At 41.2% G+C, this 20,586-nt stretch overlaps 1 protein-coding gene across 1 annotated transcript; it reads right to left on the reverse strand.

Annotated features, from left to right (window-relative positions):
• Positions 1–554: 554 nt before the first annotated feature.
• On the reverse strand, positions 555–19,978 carry LOC136746827 (tumor necrosis factor receptor superfamily member 19). The gene is made up of 10 exons (XM_066699629.1): positions 19,526–19,978; positions 18,632–18,731; positions 18,179–18,289; positions 12,273–12,451; positions 11,554–11,639; positions 4,222–4,386; positions 3,674–3,799; positions 3,154–3,256; positions 2,446–2,807; positions 555–1,697 (listed from the first exon to the last, which is right to left on the reverse strand). The coding sequence occupies exons 2-10, from the start codon at positions 18,695–18,697 to the stop codon at positions 1,693–1,695; spliced, it is 1,203 nt and encodes a 400-aa protein (XP_066555726.1). The 5' UTR covers positions 18,698–18,731; positions 19,526–19,978; the 3' UTR covers positions 555–1,692.
• Positions 19,979–20,586: the final 608 nt, after the last annotated feature.

Here is a 20,586-nt window from a genome sequence, read left to right on the forward strand (position 1 = left end):
CCTTTGTCTTGGCTCAGAATGAGGCAGTGTATGAAAAGGAATGTGTTGCAGGTAGTCATCTAGACTTCAGTCACCCGAGTAAGAGAAAAGGGATTAGCTGGATACAAGGGGATTGTTACTTGGAGGCACATCACACAGATCCAAGCCCTGAGCTCTCAAAGAGTCCACAACAAAGCCATTCTTACTTCATGTCTCATATCGAACTCAAAGGATATGTCATGTATTGTGTAAATAACCCTCATTAAAAACTCTCTCGTTAGGTGTGTATATCTACATCTAAATTCATGTCTTAATCTACATCCATGCCTTTTATTACTATTATTAGTAGTAGTATGTGATACTGTATGGAGTATGGAGTATTCTGAGGTTTTGGTCCAATACCACCCAGTCATGGACTCAGAAGTGACCCTTTCACAAGAATTCAGTGAACGTGGAGCAGGGATGAGGAAGAAAGATGATGTCACTAACACGTGAGTTTCAAATTTAAACTTTTGCTAAATCAAAGACAAAGACATCAGGGCCTAGTAGAACGTATGAATGACAGGAGAACAGAGTCATGGTTTGCAGGATTTATTTACAAATACAAAAAGGTTGCAAAAGGCATTTAGGTTGATTTGAAAAAGTATACACTGTACACGTCAAAAAACATCACTACTGAGCTGGCAGGATGAACTACGGTCTGAACTGGGTAGTCGCCCGCATTAAAAAAATATTCACATTCTATTGTCTATATTACAATATCTACAGTAACACAGTTGCACCTAATAAGAGTGTCCCATCTGCAAACATTCACAAACTGTCCTCTCTCTTCCATTATGGTTTTATCATGTCTGCTTCAAAGTGCATAAGATTTATGTGAATGGATTATTATGGTGATTATTATTTTGGTCTTCTCAAGAGTTATGATATTTCTTTGCAGCCCTTATTCAGGGTGACTTATAATTGTTACAATACATCACATTCTTATTTGACACAGATACCCATTTTATTATACTGGTGCAATCTAGGTATCCCCCACCTGGGATTGAACCCACAGCCCAGAGCTCTAACCACTACTGCCCCAGTTATTTTTATTTATTCTCCTTAAACATAGTGCATAGCCACATAAAAGCACATTCAGCAGTCCACAGGAAGATGGAAAATCAATGAAAAAAAAGAAAAAGATCTGTGAGTCTGTTAATGTTGAACCAGAGTGTGAGATTGGTAAACAGTTATATATATTGATGTATAGTGAACTCAGACTTATAATATATTGCTTTTCTGGCTAATAAGTCACTTGGGAAAAGTGTGGCACATTCTCCTTCTGGAACATCAAATATAGAACAGCATTCTCTTGTTGACTTAATAGGGTTTGCACCCTGACGAACTGCAAACAGTCTCTTTTCAGCTTCATTAAATACTGTACTTGGGCCAGTCCCTCACCTTAACTCCCCATCCCTCCTCTGGGCTCGAGTCATTGTTCTTGTGCTTTGCCGTGAAAAGCATTTGTTTGCACGTATTTATAATAGTCCCTTCAGATGCTTTCAGGAAGGCCGCAGGTGATACGCAGCTTGTTAAAAAAAAAAAAAGATGGGCGCCAAACTCTTTTCAGGAAGTGTTTTGTGTGGCGATCCAAACTTAAACTGGGTCCCACTGTGTTCTCCTATCCATGTCTCTTCATATAAAATTAGCCTCAGAAAATCCAAATGCATGTCAGCCTGGAAAGAAAAAGAAGATAAAAATAAATAACCATCAGAAACCCATATATACCCAAAAAAACAGGGTTGATTTCACATTGGGTGGTTATGCTAGTAAGAAAAGCAAAAGTGACAGTGGAAGCTCAGCGTGAAATGTGCTCGGTCCTCCACGGCTCATTCGGCTTTCCATGGACACCCCAAGAGGCCTACTCTGTCAAAGGTGTTTTCTAGACATGGCAAAATAATTGTTCCAGGAAGCCAACGGCATCGGCTAAACTGGTCTACAGGGCACAGCCAGCAGTATAGCCAGGAAATCCTAATGCCTCTGAGCTCCTTGTTCGCTGTGTGGTGTTTTGCTTTCATCCCCTGTGGTTCCCCCTATTCTTTAGCCAGAGTTTCTCACTGGCGTTCTCAGGGATTCCTGCTGGGCAAAGCAAGAATGGAAAAACGGCAGGCTATCTCACAATTCTTTCTTGCCAGCTGTAGAGTCTCAACTGATATGCTATGGCTCTTGAAATGAAAGGGCCCAATGTAACACTGTGCAGAGGAGCTTGGAAAGCACAGAGTGACATGACCATAAGAAATGTATCTTCAAGGGAACGTCTATTTTGGTGGTAAGCACTAGTAATTTTAAGAATAATAAACCCCCCTAATTACATTAAGATCTATTTTACTTATTTTTATTCAGTACACTTTAGTAAAGGTTCGGTTTTGTTTCAGTTATGTGGAAGATTTTGGCTAGAATAGTTGTCTGTTCAGTTTGTCTTACCTTGAAATGGACATGGCTGCAGCTGCGGAGATTCGGAGATAGGGTTGCAGGGAGTGCCACCGATGTCTTCACTGGCTTCTCGACTGGTCTCCTTGGCCGTGTCACACAGAGACCGCAGGGTCTCAGACAGGGCCTGCTGAGCGGGGGCTTCCGATTCGGTTGCCAATGCGGCCTCCAGGGTCCCCGAGCTCCTCTCCGAGCTGGGCGTTCCTCTCTCCTTCAGCACGGACTGGGACAAGTTGAGGCTTTCACTGCAGGCCGAGTTTCGCATCAGTGGCCAAACCTCTGTGGAATCTCCGGGAGAAGAATCGGGAAACGCTGCCAGGAATGCGGGGATATGGCCGTCCACAGAATCCGCCATGCTGCAAAACGGAAGGCAGATGCTCTTACACTCCGACAATGGCTCCCCGAGGTCAAGGCATGACTAAATACAAACCGTTTTATTTTTATTCCTTATGATCAATTCAAGATGTGCGAGTTTAGATGGCTATGAATGAGGGCTTGTTTTTCCAAACTGGAAGAAAATGGCCTAGAATCAAAGAGAGTCTGATTTCTGTTTGACACGGAAAACATGTGCAGTGAAATCCAGCCAGCACCCTACAGTGCACACCGTTAGAAGTCACACAATTGATTTTCACATTTTCATTTATAAAAAATGTAGAGAATAACCAGTCAAGATTTCATTAACAGGATTACGAGTAGACTTACCCTTCATCGAGGGTGTTTCGAGAGTGGAAAGGGCAACCGTCACTACTGCGGCCCAGACTGCACATCTCGTCACAGCACAGAGACGGGATCAGGTGAACGGGACCTGCAGAGTTTGGGAGTTAAGAGATTAATGAACATTGAGCCTTGAAGAAGTTCCTCTGAACAAGACCTGTAAAGCTCCCCATTAGCTTTGGAAGAATGCAAACATTCCTGTGGTAATTTTTTCCCTCACTCCATGAAACTCTCCCTCTAGACTGCTGAGCAAACGACAAAGGACAGGAGTTAAGACTTAAAAAAAAAAATACATGCACGCACATAGCTGTCACCTCGAGCTGCTGTGGTTTAGAGAGCACACAGAGCTACAGCCCCATCACCCGCCACAGCTGTGTTTGACCTCCTCAGGCCAAACAGCCAGACTTGCACTGCAGATGGTCCCTAAATCACTAGACTTAACAGGCCCCACAGTTGGAGGAGATAGGAAAGCAAGAGGAGCAATGCTTGTGGGCAGCGCCGGGCTCACCGCATGTCTGCGCCGGATCTCGGTGGCAGTGGCAGCAGGTTCGGTGAGAGAACTCGCCGATCCGCTGGCGGTCAAAGTGGGAAAGCTCGGCACCATTGAAAGGTCCCTCCTGAGATCTCGTGGTCCCTGCAAGAAGATAAATGGAGTTAAGGAGAGATCCAAGAAGTGACAACATTGATCAGATGAGTCCCTTTTTGATTATTACTTTGTGTTATAACTGAAATCTGATGCTGTCAGACTGTAAATAATGCTGAATGTCTTATTACTAACATAATATACAGTGTGAGTAAATGTAATATGCAAGCTGTGATTTTCACTTCAAACGCCACACGCACTGACGAGACACAAACTTGCACTGCTACTACTGAAAACTACTGATCTACACTTTTTTTTTTAGCTCCTCAGCATGGTTGTTCCTCCCAACCCCCTCCTCCTCCTCCCTCCCTCTCTCTCTCTCTCTCTCACAAGTTCTCACAGTGCGGAAGGTGTGGCTGAAGAGAATAATTTATTGCCGCCCTGAGGCCTGTAGTTGGGATGAAAGAACGTACAGCTGGGCTTCTTCTCGATGAGCTGCCTCTTGCAGTAGATGACACAGAGGATGAGAAGGGCCAGCAGCACCGTTGCCAGCGCGCTGCAGATGACGGCGGCCAGCGCGGTGTCGCGGGGACTGGACACGGTTGAAGGGATGCGGACCAGGTTCACCCGTGTGCTGCCTGCAAAACACCAGCACGGTACACCGTCAGAGCAGGCCAGGTTTATACAACACAATACTGCATTCAAGTCAAAAGGGATCCATCAAAACTTCTAAAACTAAAAATGGCCACCATATTTTTTGTATATGGTTCGTATCTGATGACTAGAAGCCACTGGGCCTCCTCACCACCCCACCCCCACAACTTTGGTGTTACAAGTTGACAAGATGTATTGAAATATCTGGCTGAACTATGTGCAAATGCAAGGAACAAAGAGACGGTTAATTTAAAAACAGAGAAAGGACCACAAATCTTACTTACATGACATTTCTACAGAATCAAACCAAAAGGAGAGAAAAGAAAAGATTTTAATCCCAATGGCAAAACAGATGTCACAACGCTTGACCTAGAAGTTAAAAGAATTCAACCCCTCCACCCCTTCATGGCTTCAAACGTCTTTTAAATCTTTTTAAATGCTGGAAATTAACCTAGAGTCACTGGAGAGCCAAGGGCAAAATATTTCCCATACAAACAAACTTATAATCTTTGGTGTGTCTGGAGGCATTTCTCTATCTGACAGCGTATACAGGGCAGTCACTCTTTAACAGACCCCTGACCTAGTATCTATAACAATAATAATAGATGTATTATTTCATTTAAAAAATAAACACTTCATCCTTAAAGGAAATGTTCTAGTTACTGGTCTCAACAAATCAAAAGCTTATTGATATATAGGATGTGTATTTCTTTATATATTGAATTGTTTGTCACATGTAATTCAACTTCCTGTACTATTCTCTCTTACAATTGTCCAGTCTTGAGGTTTGTTGACTGAATTTGCAGTTCATGCTGATAAGGCCCTACCCTTGTATGGAAATAGGTTTAAAAATAGATAGTTTAAAACTCAGAAAGCCTTCCTTCTGATAAGTGTTCCTTCTGCTCTTCAACTATGTTTCTAATCAGCCTAGATGCCTGTAATCTTGTCGCATCCTGCTTGGATCCGTTAGACATAATTATTTGGGTTTGTTCACCAGTTTACAATGAGTGCCTTACGGGGACACAAAGGGATTCTTTGCCGAATATATCACATTTTCTGACTTCAGAAGAATAAGAACAGTAAACGCCATCTCAGCACCTTGGGGCACTTGGCCTTTCACATGTCAGTCAACCTCATCCTTTCGTCTGCAAGCCCCTTTTTTTCCAGCATCACATAGAGACACGTTTGAAAGAATCGCTGCGGTTAGGGGGCTTTGTGGCAACACCTTGATTTCGGTAGAAATGAGAAGCGCACACAGACACGCACACAGCCGGACTGAATTATACGAAAATCTTATGTTTGTGGTTCCGATCTACAATATACAGTTTTGTTTATTTACTAGACCATTGCCAACTGAAGCCTATCACATTAACCACCTCTCCCTCACATAAACCAACAGCAGGAAAGCGGGGAAGTTGTTGGCATTAATTGCAGGATACTAGGGCAACATATGGTTTCGATTTGGTTTGGTTTTGAAACGGGCCTAAATTTTATGGGGCGCGATGTTCCGAATCAATCCTCCGGAACATGTTATAGATTCTGGAATGGTCACGTTTCAAGTAGAGATTCTTAAGACTGAAGCAAGTTCGGTTTGCAGACTTTTACTTCTGGAACTTAATGTCAAGGGGTAAACACTACAAAGAACAGAAAGAATTGCTATTTTGTTGTGTCGTCAGTTTGGAGCAGTGTGGGTTAGATCAGCACCTTAAAGTCCTTTTCCCTCCAAAAATATATTATAAGCAGGGTCTCGCCAGCCGGCACTGTCAGCTACCCTCATGCAGTTTAAGGTCGTCTCCAGGGACGAGCTATTGGAGAGACTCCTGCCAGTTATCAGTGCTTAGAGCTACCCTCATGACATATAATGCAGGCTCCAAGATAAGAGTCCATTGTGTAGGAAAGCTCCTGCCACATACACTACTGAGATCAACTGGTGGGCACCTCAAATACGACAAATAAGTCTACTCTGTTAATAAGCCTGTGCTACCTCAACTTACCACAGTAAATAAAAAGAAATAAAGAGGTGGTGTTTGTTGCAGACGGTCTATTCTATTCGTCCAGAGCTCTAAAAACTACAGAATCTTCTACAGACACACAAAAGTGATTTTATTTTTTTATTTTTTTTAACAAGCTTGTTATGTAAAAGGATTATTCCACAACTATTTTCAAAGGAGACACTTTTCAATGATAAAAGTGCTATTTTCAGTACCCCCCTCACTTCATGTGTGCTTTCCAGCAGATTAATCATTAAGCAAAACCAAGTCTGGGCTTTCAATTCCACGAACTCTTTGTCAGGCAATGTAAACATCACTTTAGCCTTGGTTTACCCGCTTTGAAATCCTGCTTTAAAGGATAAGACTATTTGTGCATTCCAACCTGTCAGGAAAAAAAAAAAAAAAATCTACTTCATAATTTAAATATATATAAGTATGTGAACAACTACCTGTAAAGTTCTGTGGATCAATCTATACAGTAAATATTAGAGTGTTTATCAGAGTCTGAATTCTCTGAGCACTTCTAACAGTCAGTTTAGTTAATATGCTGTAAATAAACAGGGCGATAAGAGCTTATTAAAATGAGATTAGTGATTTTTTTTTTTTTTTTTTTTTTTTTTTTAAAGGAGAGGTCAATAGGGGCCTTCGCAGAAACTGGCAGCCTCAACACAAACCAGTGTTTCAAGTTTTGGCAGACACTACTAGCTCTCTAGCTTCAAACAAGGTTTTATTTTGTTAAAAACAACAACAACAACAAAAAGAATGTGTCAATCATATATCTGATCACACAGCATTTAAAAAAATTCTCCTCACAGACGGCTGCTTTTCCAACAACAAGAACACAGCAACTTTGAATCCCATATTTACTTGCATGATTCAGCAGAAGCTCCCAGTTTATTCTTGTAGGAATATGAAAATGTAACATTAAACGCACTTTTCGGGTTTAAGCTGTGCTGGGAAACGCACATATTTCCATTCCCAGTTGAAGCCCTGTGAATAGTTGCAGAGCTAGAGTTTTTTGTTTTAATTAGTATTATTTATACTTCACTTGCAACATCATAAAAACACTTAATTAACATCTCCTGAGATCAAGGGTGGAGCCCAGTCCCGAGTTTCCCAAAGCACTACCAACTTTGAAATCCACTTTTTCCAACTCTTTTCATGGTGACTAAATACAGCATTGTCCGTTTAGGAGAGGTTAACATTTGCATTAGGACACAGATAAAGGCCTCCACAACATGAATATTTCCAAGATTAAAAACCCCATTCTGTTTTAACTTTCCTCTCGTTTTCCTTATTTTCCAACCATGGGGAAGAATGCCTTTAAACATGCTGTATATGTACCGATAATGCAAGTTCTAATTCAGCTCCTTATTAAAAGACAGTCCTCGGTGTTGACCTGTTTAAAACGTGTCCAATAGGCTCTTCAATATCTTTACAAATGAAGAAATTCAGTCCAGGGAGGAAAAAAAAGTTGCAAAAGTGTGAATATATAAGAAATATATGTAATATATTACTAATGGTTGTTTTTACTTGTTTTCCTTCAGCCTTTTCCAACATTCATGTCAAGATACCCCCAACTCTCTGACATTGTTGACATCATGCACTTGCAAGCACATCCTCCATACATAGGGCTTGATGAGAGACAAAGTGTAGCATTTTGAATGACATGAAAACCACAAAAATCTTGCCCAACCTCTTCCTCCCTTCTGGACAGCGTTTGTGTCTGTGTGTTTGTACAGCACAGACATAAATAAAATGTCCCAGCAAAGAACGTCTAGCAAAGCCCCACCGAGGAGGCTGAACCGAGCATCTTGTAAACAGCCGTCCCTGTTTCGCTCAGCCGCGTTCCCCAGCTACAGCAACCAGCTTTATCGGCCCATCGCAGCTGTGGTAAACACAGATAAAAGAGAGCCGATGAAAGAGCTTTCACCTGCGGATCTTATCGCAGGCCGACACCGCTGCCAAAAACCTCTGCAGAAGAATCCCAAACGATGTGGAGAGCCAGAGCTTTGTAAATGGAGGGGGGAGGTGGTTGTGCGTCTGTAATTGCGAGTGTATTTTTGTATTATATGAGGGAAATGGGAGGCTGGAGGAAGCCACTGTAAACTCATGATACAAATCTTGATAGGTTTGCAGGAGCGACCAGCATTAAACTTTAACCACCTTTCGAACAAAAATGTATTCAGCTACTTGTACGTTACATTATCTAAGGAGTTGTGTTGTCTTTTAAAGCATATACTATGAATCAATCTGAACTCTTTTGGGGGAAATTGTTAATTGGCATGTTCCAGAGACTGTATTTTTTCTTTTTTTGTGTGCTCCAGCGAATACACAGCTGCTCCCTGTCTTTCTGTGCTCCTTTGTTCGGGGTTATAAGTGGCTGGCCCTGAGAGACCAAATCACTGCACTAAATCTCTGGCTGACTGCATTCCTTGACATATATCTGAAGCAAAAAACAACTACCTGTATCTTATCTGTAAAACCATTTCTGCCTGGAGAATTTATGCAATTCCACAATTGGTTCTTTTTTTTTTTTTTGCGTATGGCCTACTGAAAAATGCATTGGATTAGATTTTTTGTAACTTCTCTAACTTCAATATGTTCATTCTAAATAGTATGTGTTTTTTTTTCTTTAGGAACATCAGTGGTTTACCCATTTATTTGTTATTAAAAGATGGTTCGTTGCAATACATACTGACAAAGTATGAGTTCCATGACAAATCAGCTTGCAGATCAAAAAGTTTAATGCCGTTTTGTCAACATAGCAGATTGAGAAATCACCATGCAGGACAAAACCAAAGATTTGACACTTCAAGAGAAAGTAATTAATTGTTACTAAGATAGCATGACTGAAACATGTAACTTGAAGAGGCTTTTAAATCTGCTTCTCAAAAGGAAACCTCTATTTCACAACTTGCAAACTGCATGAAATACCAACTGATATGTTCTTGTACTTTCAAAGAAAACAAATTAATCATCCCTGTTGCTGTTTCGGTAGTGAATCTTTATTTAGCTTGATCTGCTAAAATAGCTCACTGAAATTGAAATATGTGTATTTTAGCATCCTTTCCTAGCGTAGAGCAGAGGGTGGGGTACAGCGAAGTGAAGATTAAATTCCTTTTGTTTAATTATCTATTTGATTATCCCCTGATAAATACCACTGAAGATCAGGCTAGCATTCAATTTCAAGTTTAGACAGAATTGCTGGTTGCGGATATGGACAGAAACAAATGTTTCAAATGAAAGAAACTAAGAAAGGTGCTGGATACAAGTATAGCAGTCTTAACAACTGTATACAAAAAAATAAATAACATTAAATCATGCCAGACAAGGCTGAGATGAATACAGTTTGGTGGCCTCACAACACATCTCTAGTAATATTTGTCAAGGTCCCATAATGGGTCAAATCTGACTACAAGACCAATCGCAAAATATGCCAAAGCAAGAATGCAAAATATTAACCAATTTAACTACAATCCCAACACAATTTGCCTCGTCTTAATGTACACACACACAAAAGGAGAAATCTAATCTGGTTGATGACTTGCTTGTGGCGCTGGATCACACTATATGAGCACATCAGCCACGCCCCTTTCCCAGGCCAGTTACTGGGCCCCAGTCAACACCTCAACACATGTTAAAAGGCCCAGGACTTCCAATTTACAGCACAAGCCAGTGCATGACATCCCATGACCTTCAGCTTAGGAGTCCAGAGCCCTAACCACTACTTCACAGCCAATTTATGCACTGGCTGTTTGTCCGAGTAGTGGTTATGGTTAAAAAGCCTGTTTCATGGTTGTTTTGTTGACTGGATTCTTTATTGAAACCTTCCCAGAGTGCTTGTTTTGGGAGTCGGGGTATTAACCGTTATGAAAACCACAAGCCAACTGTTCCTGAGTGGGTCATATGAGTGTAAGGAGACTGTGAGTTATGTTTAAACATGACCTAGCTTAATCTGAAATATTTTAGCTCAAATGCAGATTACCTAGTTGCCACACTAAATCTACCCGTTTCTATGTAGGGATATGTAGTGAAGAAGCTTAATACTGCAGTAAACATTTAAAGATTACTTCACCTTATACACTTAACCAAACAAGTTCTGCATCAATTCTGCTGTAGCAACTGCCAACTTGGATTGCACTTTTTAATCATTTAACACATTTTAAAAGTGTATACGTGTTAATTACCCAAAGTATTAAAGCAACACCAGAAGTGTTGCAATCAAGTGATACATAAAAAAGAATGAGAAAATACCTAAACAAGCTCATAAAAATTTATCTGGGCTTTTTTTGATTTATGAAATTTGGCCTAGTGTCAGTACCCTGTAAATGTTTATGGTCTGTACGAAACAGGTTCAAATACATCTGTACACCTGCCAATTAATGGTGTGCTGAGGGCAACGTTATGCTCTTCAATAATGTACAACATAAAGACAACATAAAGGGGGGAACGGACTGCTTTTCTGAGTTGCATAATTGCTTAGTTGCTCTTCAAATTTCTGTAAGCTGCGGAGAAGCATTATTGTTTCCAGAGTGAAAGGAGCTTGCAAAAAAAAAAAAAGGCCAATCAAAGTTGGAACCAAAAACAAAGCCGTTACAAAACTCTAGTAGAAGGGTTTACCCTGGGTCGCCATGGTCACATGCGAGAGGTTATGTAATATCCTCCCAAAAAAGCTTTTCCAAATTTCAGGGGCTTTTCAGCTGCAAGAACAACTGACGCAAACAAAGCTTTCCAAGTCCGATAACCTCCAGCTGGATCCAGACATCTACATACATCTGACACCAATGTGCTAGACCTGGCACAACTGTTCTCGCTCACCCGGTGCCAGATCTGCTCAACAGCCATCAGGAAGTCGCACTCAATTACTAAACACATAAGTTAGCCAACCATTTTTTTTATTCTGTGCCACTCCCTCTATCTTAAAGTTCTACTTAACTGCTCACAGTAGGAAATGGCTAACCAATTGGATTTGATGTCTCTCTCGCCATCTATATATAAACGTGTGTTTGATATTGTTTTGTTTTGATGAGAAAGTCACCCTTTCCATTTGGTTATTTGGTTTACACCCAAATTATCAAGTGGAACGTTGGGAAATGATGGTTGAAGACACCAACACTTCAGACTGCAATAGGTGTGGAAAAATGTTAGCAGACTTACAGTGAGGTTCATACGGAGGTGGGGGGTCTCCGCATGGTATACACTCCATATCTTGGAAGCCACTCAACTTGGTCTTCCTGTAAAACCTGTAAAATAACCGGGGAAATATTTATTTGCTTATTACATTAATTATTACTAGGTAAGGTCACTCTTCTGTGAAAACTGGAACACAGAGATACTCCTGGTTAACTTTGAACCCTTAGAAAACATTCAATGACCTCACACAGTCTTTGAAGCTCCGTTTGTGCTTTCTTTGGATGTTTTTTTTATTGCTTTCTTTGAAACATGGAGCTATAAACACAACTGACGTGCAAACATCATTCAAAGCAACCGAGACATGTGGCGAGCGGGGAAGCCGGAGTCCTGGCTGTTCTGTTACACGCGTCCCCTTATCTTTCTTTTGAACAGGACTTGATTCAGATAAATCCATTCAGGCCTTGTTTTGAACAGCCAGACTAAGACAAATCATGATCGCCTGAGAGAGGAAAAGCTAAATTAGGCATGGTCTGTTTTTCTGAGAACTTACATTCACACATACATAAACTGAAATGTGTAAAAAAAACAAACGAGGGCCAATCTGTATAAGTAGTACAGCCATTCAAAAAAAATACACAAAAATCGTGGAATCGAGTGAAATTTGAGGGGTCCCTCAGAAGGTCACATGGTGCACCTCCAGGCCTCCCCAACATTATCCACTCTGTCTGGGCTCTCCTACTCACCCTGGCAGGCAGTCTCCACACACGGCGTTGCTGGTCATGCTGCAGTTGCCTTTCTGGAAGCGGTTGACGAGGGCGCAGTCCAGGCAGGGCTTGCACTTCTGAAGCCCTCGGTCCTCTTTGAACCGATTCACCCTGCATGGCAAACACCGGGCATCCTCCCCATAGCCAAAACCGCATTCCTGGGGGGATTAACAAGAGATATCCGACTGATTAGACCGAGGGAGGGGGGTCTGGGTGCAGGGGGACGTGAATAAAGACAAATCGCGGGGATAAAAACAGAATAACGATCTCTGCTTGCAGAATTCCTCCCAACAAAGGCCTGCCTCTTTTGAGAACACATCTTCCACTAGCAATAATCTCCCTTACGCCTACAATCAACATATAGTCCCCTGCTTTATTCCTGGGAATGCAGAGTATTTGAATGATAAAAGACTTGCAGGACACCTACTGTTATATTATTACTAGCTTATGGTTGGGTTATTGTCTGTTTCTCATTCTAAACCAACTTTGTGAATGTTCACGAGTTTGAAAAACCAAAAGTGCTTAGACCTTCATTGACTACTGCGGGATGCAAAGATTAAGCGAGACACCAGCTCGGGAACTTGAATAACTTTCTTCTTCCCTCCGATAAGCCTGCAGCTCAAAAGCACAGCATACAACTCAAAAGCACAGAAGCAATATCCACTGTACAAGCGCGACAATTACATTTCCGGCTGCTTGGCTTTGTGTTTTGTTGTTCTTGATTCCAACACGGCTGTCAACTTTCAGGTCAAGCTAGTAAGCATTATGAATACGGTTTGAATATTAGTAATATATACATTTAGTTTTCAGCTCTGTCTGCATAACTTTAGCACATCTTAAGGGATGTTTTATAAAAAATAAAAAAGCACACACTTTCTTGCTAAACCCCATTAGACAGTGCTGACTTTGTTGAACATAAATCCAACTAATTAAAGACCAAACAAACCTGTATAAGAATATATCATCTCGGAAAGGAGCACTGCGGTTTAAACACAGTATATCATATTTTGTCTATGGCGTTGAAAGGGCAACCTTCCAATTTCACAAAACCACAGGAAGAAACACTAAAATTACACTGAGAATATAATATATATGTGACCGACCGTGTTTTTCAGTTTTCAAAAAGAAATCCGGAGAGCAAAAAGATACCCAAGTGTAATGCTGGTTATATGAAAAGCAGTTCAAGAATTAAAAAAAAAAAAGTTACACCTCACAGTTTACGGCCTCTTCTTGTTATTATTATTATTTCTAAACTCTAGACATATTTCATAATGTTAACTAAACAAACAATATGCATTTCCAGATAAAGCACCTAATTATTATCCATATCACTATGTACACAGAGATAACTTATTGAGGGGAAGAAAATGATATGCAATAGAGCAGATTACAGGAGTTTAGCAGGATGCCAGTCAATGAATAACTAAAAAACGAGAGGCTCTGGCCTTGTTCGTTTAATGCCGCACTGCAGACACGGTGCGAGTTGAATTGAACTCCGAGGCACACATTAACCACCGAGATCCTCCACCGAGCAAATGATCTCTGCTTCCTTTCATGAACGCGCTTTTATAAAATGGTTTAGAAAAGGTTTAAAAAAAAAAAAAAGTTTAGAAAAGGGCAATCCTATAAACAGATGCAGTTACGAAACACATTTCTGAAATACTTCTTCCCCCCTATGTAGTCACAAGTGTTTTTTAATACCTTTCCTTCAAAGGGCAATGGTCAGTAATCAGATTAGAACATCACATACATTCCATTAACGCCAAGGTTCCTCAGATCAGAGCAGGGGTTCGTTTTGGTCCCATCACAGATGTACCAACATAAAAGACCTCCTTTACAACCACTCTGATTAAGCCTAGACCATCTATGAAGTGCTTTGTCATGGTGTAAAGCATTCCTACTCTTTATTAATTCTTGGCAGCCTTTCACCAGCAGCAAAGGGATTTCAAGAGTTTCGTTTTCTGCAAAGTATACACTGATCGTTTGAAATAAAGCTTTAAAAGTAACATAACTATTGTCAAGCTGTTCAGGAAAATATTTAACCATTCTCCAAGTCATATAAGAGAATAATCTAAACAATTTCAATAGAGGAAGGGTGAAACACCACCCAGATAACAACCGCCAAAAAACATCCGTTGCCCCATTTCTAATAGAATGCAAGTAAAACCTTCAGCATTGTCTTTACACAGGAATCCACATTCCTTCAGAACATCAGATCTCACTGTATGTAACATTAGACTCTTGGAATTACATCATTCGGCTCATTTTCTCCCACAGCTGCCCCTTCCTTTATTACAGAACCAGCACCGTGTTAAATTCCCCCGGTGCCTTGTGTGATTTGAGGTCACATATATCATTAAGTGAAGGTTATCTTCAAACGGTTACTTTACCAAATGGTTTCCCATTTCACAGGCTGGTCGTACAGTGTTGGTGTTGGGGGGAGTGAGCATGCAAGCGTTCACACAGCGCAGTAGTTAACGATACACAATAAGAGCACCGAGGGCGGGTAAAAGGGCGTCTTTCACACGGGGAGAACTTAAGAATTCTGGCCTGACCCCAGCCGGCACCCGGTGTTGAATTCTGCAGCGGGATTCACGACGCAAGGCATGCTGGGAGAGAGGAGGCCAACAGCTGGTCCAGTCAGTGTCCTTGCCTTGGCAGCTGCCCATCCCCTACTGGGGAGCCAGAAGGGCTTTTCAGAGCAGGGGATCCAGTGTGGAAAATACCAGAGACGTCAAGACTGGAAAAGCAAGCCTGGCCCTGAAGAAAAGCCTGGCTTCCATGCTGGCCACTCACTGTTTGAAGACCTTTTGTCTTCAAAGGAATAATTAACCGCCACAACAATACAAACCTTCTATAGTTAAACTTCAGAAGTGACCGCTAGAGGAACCTCCCCCTCTTTACACAGCAGCCAGCTGTTTCGGAGTTGTTTATTTAAAGTAGTAAATATTAAAAAAGGCCCACTTCCAGATTCAATAGCATAGACGTGATCGAGCCAAATGTCAATATAGCTCTGTGCATATGTGGCACTCATATAAAGGTAAAAAGGGTAAAAAGAGTAAAAGGTAAAAAGGGTGCCATCACATGTAGTACTAGATACAATAGTAACTTTTCTACTAGACAATATAAAACAAGACAATGGGGGAAAAAAAAAAAAAAAGTTTATTGCTAACAAAACAGCTCACTATTTCCTTAAACCAGGTCTTTGACATGGAAAACAGAAGAACATTATAATTCATATCTAGTTTGGTGTCATTTGTATAATGTGTGTTTGTACCCCACGGCTAGGTTTTTAGAATGATAAAATAATTCAGATCCTATTGATAGATTTACATAATGCAAAACACATCAAATTAAAAACAAAATGTTAATTTAAATTTATTTTAAAACTCAAAAACAACTGGTTAAAATCTTAGGAATAGCAAATAAAGTCTGATAAACTTTAATTCAGTCCAGATCTCCTTTAATAGAATCATTATGGACATTTCTGAAATGTGAACAACAGAAAATACTTTCCCGACCAGCCCATGAACAATGCTTCGTGTGAAATGCATCTGAACTAGAAAATGAACTGCACTCATCTTTTGAGGGCAGTTATCAAATTTTAAGCCCATGTACCACTGTCCTCCGCTCCTTCCTCGAGTTTAATACCATATCACTAAAGCCAGTTCGACACAGAGAAGCCAGTACATGCAAGTCCCGCTTCTCCTCTATCTTCAGATCAAGTTTTAGTAGGAAATCCAAAGGAAACAAAAGAGCAATAGAGGTATATGCTCCAAAAGGTTATAGCGTGTTCAGACTTAGAGATATTTTAGAGATTAAGCAGGAATCATATGACTCCTTAAGGGAGACAAGTCATCTGATCCAGTAATGAATGAGTCCAGGAAACAATGCCAGTTCGTTAACTCAATGTGCCATCTTACATTCCCAGCAGCTTTCTAACGCCAGCTTGCAGGTTCAGCACTCGGAGCTCAGTAATATTATCCCTTTGCCCTGCATTTTCTACCGGTCTGCATTCAGCTTTACTGACTTACAGATCCGTGTAACAAAAGCGCTCTTCTCAAGGGTTCCAGAAGTGTTCCCTGAAAATCAACAACAGTACAAATCTGTGTATTTTATTTAATATTTTTGTCATTCAGTTTTTTTATTTTAAGACCAAACTAAAACACTTATCAGTGGCACTACTGAGGTGTAAAAAACAATGCCTTTCCTGTTGTTCTCCCAGCTTAAGAGCCGTTTCCCCTCCTTCTTCATGTTCTTCATGTTCTTTGGCACCTTGTTTGGGCTGTGATAAATTAGGCAGCCAATTATTAACGAACATCGCGGGGGGTTCTGCGTTCAGATCTAGCCGTTAGTATTTGGCAGGAAAACATCAGGCCTGCAGAAGCACACAATTAGAATGTCTAAAAACAAAGTTAAACCTAAGCTGCTTATCTTGTGTTTAGATGCATGTTTGTTCCATGTGTGTATAAAGTAAAAATGCTGGAATTGCTGGCCTGATTTGACATTTAAGTGCTTTAAAATAGGACACAACTGCTTTTTATAATCAATGCCTGACACTTAAAACCTGTGTGCTTGTATGGGGCTACTCAGGTGTCAAATCTGTATCATGAAACACTAATTAAATCAGGGGACCTGTGTATTTAATACATCAAAACTATCAAATTCATAATTTGTAAAGGAATTGTAAAGTGTAACAAAACAATGATGTAACATATGGCCTCAATTAAGATTGTGTCATACATATATAAGTATTTCTTATATAATAACTTTGAAGACGTGAAAACACCAGTCAGGTTGATTTTGAAAATATTATATTAATATTTCAGTTAATAGACTTCCAAAATAATGGATACAAAAAATGTAAAGGTTAATTTAAAAAAAAAAAAAATGTATATTATAGTTATTATCATTAAATCTATATATTGTTTCGGGTCATCAAGTTTCATTTTAGGTGGACTGCAGGTAGAGCTGGCACACCATATTAATTACAGACTGATTATTGCCAATGCTGAGTTCTGGATAAGAGAATATTACATTAAAGTCTGTATAATTAGTGAAGCTGCTCTGTGCCCCCAGGACTACAGCTCTCAGAACTAATTCACTCATTTGAAATATTCAACAGACTCTAAATTACTCACGGAGCTTCCTGAATGGGAGGCTTCATACAGTGGAGTCAAGAACTAACAACATGTTTGGACAAACGCGAGCATCTGAACAAACGAGACACAAAAAGCGCCCATTGTTCTTCTCATTCTCGGCAACACAATGCATTGCAGATGCTGTTGGCAGGGACAAGAGTATGGCTCTCAGATCTATTCAATGGGGAAAACAACAAGGTAATGTCCAGGCACCAGAGGAAATAACTCTCTAAGTCCAAACCATAACATTTGGACTACACAACAATGAAAGTCGTAAAGCACAGGCCAAAAAGATTAACTTTTAGAACAAACAAGAAATGAAAGGCAGTTTTTGATGGGTTTCTGTGAAAATATTTTGAAAGCCACTCTTTGAAAGCTGCTCTTTACTTTGTGGTCAAAAATAAGCATCAATTAAACCTTTGGAAAATCAAATTACAATAATACTATGGGAGTGATTGTCAAGGGTGAAGATTGACTAGAGATAAAAGGGCAGACCAATAAATATTTGAATCTGTGGGAGTAGTACACTCTGTGCCCAAATATTTACATGCTTCATATTCTGGATGTCAGTAAGCTGATTATTTTAAATCAGAATTGACAAAATCTGGAAATACATTCAAATTAAATACATAAACATATACAACAATATACAATGTATAAGCATCTAGAATCAACGAATCCATTTTCCATCTATCTAATAGATTGGCGTTTGAAAGCGTCCTGACAATTCCCTTGTGTACAAACCTTAGACAGCTCTTGACCCGCATCACACTGTTTACAGGGAATGCACTTCCCAGACGCATCCCTGTACTCCTGCTCCCTGCACTCAACAAGCTCTTCTGCTTGTGCAAAAAACTGGTGGGAAAAAAGAGCACATTACTTAATTGAATAATTTAATACACAGATCTCATATCCTTAGGGACATTAAAGTAGCAGAAGCTTCTTTTAAACTCAGATTCCGTATTTTCAGAACGTTAAAAAGTTATTAAATGCATTCACTTAGTATTGAAAGATTGTGCATGTAATGGTTATATTTTGTATTTAGATTTTTATATGCACCTCAGTTTAACTAAAAATACATACACAGAGATGTGCATATATCTAGGCTATGTCATCGGAGAGGCTGAATTTCTGATTCTGAATAGGCTGTTTCAGGTACAATAATGCCTGGAGAGACCTGACACTTATGTTACTCACCATAAAGAAACACAGCAGCAAAAGCTTTAACAAATGCAGGCGGTTGTGGGAGATTTCACAGTCCATTTAGATTCCTTTGTTAGACTAGGCAGATTTTCAGCTGTAAATGAAGCAGAAGATCAGAAACTATTATGTGTATGGTTACTATTATTATTATTTGTTCAACCTTCCATGGACAGTCCACAGTGGCAGGTTTCAGAAGAGTTGAATGGTGCTTCATTGAAGAGTACAGAATTGCATTTTGATTTGGTTTTTCACAATAACAGCAATGCCCCAAAAAAACTTTACAGAAAATATAGACAATAACAAAACCAAGGACTATATCAAGAGTGATGGAAACAATTCCCAAAGTGTCCAGGAAATGTTTATAAACCAGTATCACCTGTTTATTGAGAGGTCTGAGCAGAAGGATGTATTGGTCACACTGGTACAATATGAAACCATATGCTTTATAAAACACAGCACTGCCTTGCCTGAACTTCCCTCTATTAAAACATTTGCGCAGTTCAGACCACCCAACAGTATGCACCCGGGGTTCATACATGTTTCAATTGAAGTTAAACATTGTGTGATTGCATGGCTCGTTTGCCATTGAGAGTGCCTATGCAACATGTCAAAATGTACACAATAAATGCACATTACTGATGTGTCATCACATTGTGCTCATGCATTAAGGAAAATGAGTGCACACTGATCATATTTAGCTTTAGTCTTTGGACTGAGCATTTCATGATATGGAAAAACCTACTTAGCACAACTGTAGGGTCGATCAACTGCTGTACAGAGGGACTTTTTTCCACATTAAATTGCATATTTAACCAGCATGCCTGTTTGTGAACTGATTGAGATCAAACCATCTACACAACCTGTCCACACGCATGCGGTCTCTCTTACCGGGAATAAGGCTGCAGGACTTCAGTGGCCCCTCTGCCGCAGGTCTGGCTGTATGGTATGCGCTGCTGTGGCTTTCCTCTCCGCTACCATCACTCCCAGCTGCGCAACTCCAGACGAGCCTCCGAAATTGCGCAAAGGCAGAGAGCGAGAAAACAAATGTGCCCGGAGATCAAAGGCAAGAGGAGGGCTGGGATCCAAGCCTTGTAATCTGATCGGTGATCGGCGACGCACATCAAAGGCCGACCAGCAGCAAAACCGCCAGCACTTAAAAAAAAACCAGGTAACGACGAGCCCGGCGTACGAGTCGCGACCGCCGGCACGTCCGAGCGGGATCCGGCCCGGAGGATGCGAGGACGAGCTCTGCTTCCCTTCGCCCTTCTTCCCGGGAGAAACACTTCTGCTTCCACCGCCCCCGGAGTGTCCGGCCTGGCGAGGGCTGGGCTGAGAGGCGGGCTGTGCGCTGCTGCTCCGCGGTGTGAAGCCCAGCCGGCGCGCAGGGCTGCCTTTCATCTCCGCAGCCGCAGCTGCCATGACGTCACCGCGCCGCTGCGGGATTGGCCGCGGCCTCCGAGGGGCAGCCGTGCCAGAGAGCCCCCAGCATCCCGGCTAAGACCCCCGCCCGGCGCCGGGGTGGTCAACTGCATCGATCTCTCGGATGAGCCGGTGCCACAACCCCGATGGAAAAGTGGTCTGGGTGTTGCCCGGGGTGCGGGACTGGGGGGGAGTTTCTGCCGGTTTTGCTCACTCAGAAAGCATTTGGGGATGTATCCTCGCCGGAGCCCTTTCACTCAGTTCATTATTCAGTATATATAGCAGTGTGAAGTTAGCAGAGAAAGCAGGGCGGAGGGGGGGGGGGGGGGGAAAAAGCAAGCTCGCTTCCAACAGCACAGCTGGAGTGGCAGCCACAGCTGGATCGAGTTTATTGCCTCACATTCTTGAGCCAGAGATGAAGCCACTGTGGCGGATCGGCTCGTTTACAGGGCTATCATATTTACAGGACAAACACACATAAAGCTAACTAACATTAGCTGCTACACGAGGGAGAGATCATACTGGGAATC

This window comes from Amia ocellicauda, chromosome 3 (genome assembly GCF_036373705.1).
Source record: "Amia ocellicauda isolate fAmiCal2 chromosome 3, fAmiCal2.hap1, whole genome shotgun sequence".
NCBI lineage: Eukaryota > Metazoa > Chordata > Actinopteri > Amiiformes > Amiidae > Amia > Amia ocellicauda.

Bases quoted from the DNA above. Each gene is read 5' to 3' on its own strand.
- LOC136746827 (XM_066699629.1), bottom strand. From the start codon at position 18,697: ATGGACTGTGAAATCTCCCACAACCGCCTGCATTTGTTAAAGCTTTTG. The intron at 3,800-4,221 runs GTACGTTCTTTC...ATCTTCTTGCAG, and splicing joins CATCGAGAAGAAGCCCAGCT to GGACCACGAGATCTCAGGAG. The intron at 3,257-3,673 runs GTGAGCCCGGCG...CAAACTCTGCAG, and splicing joins AGATCCGGCGCAGACATGCG to GTCCCGTTCACCTGATCCCG.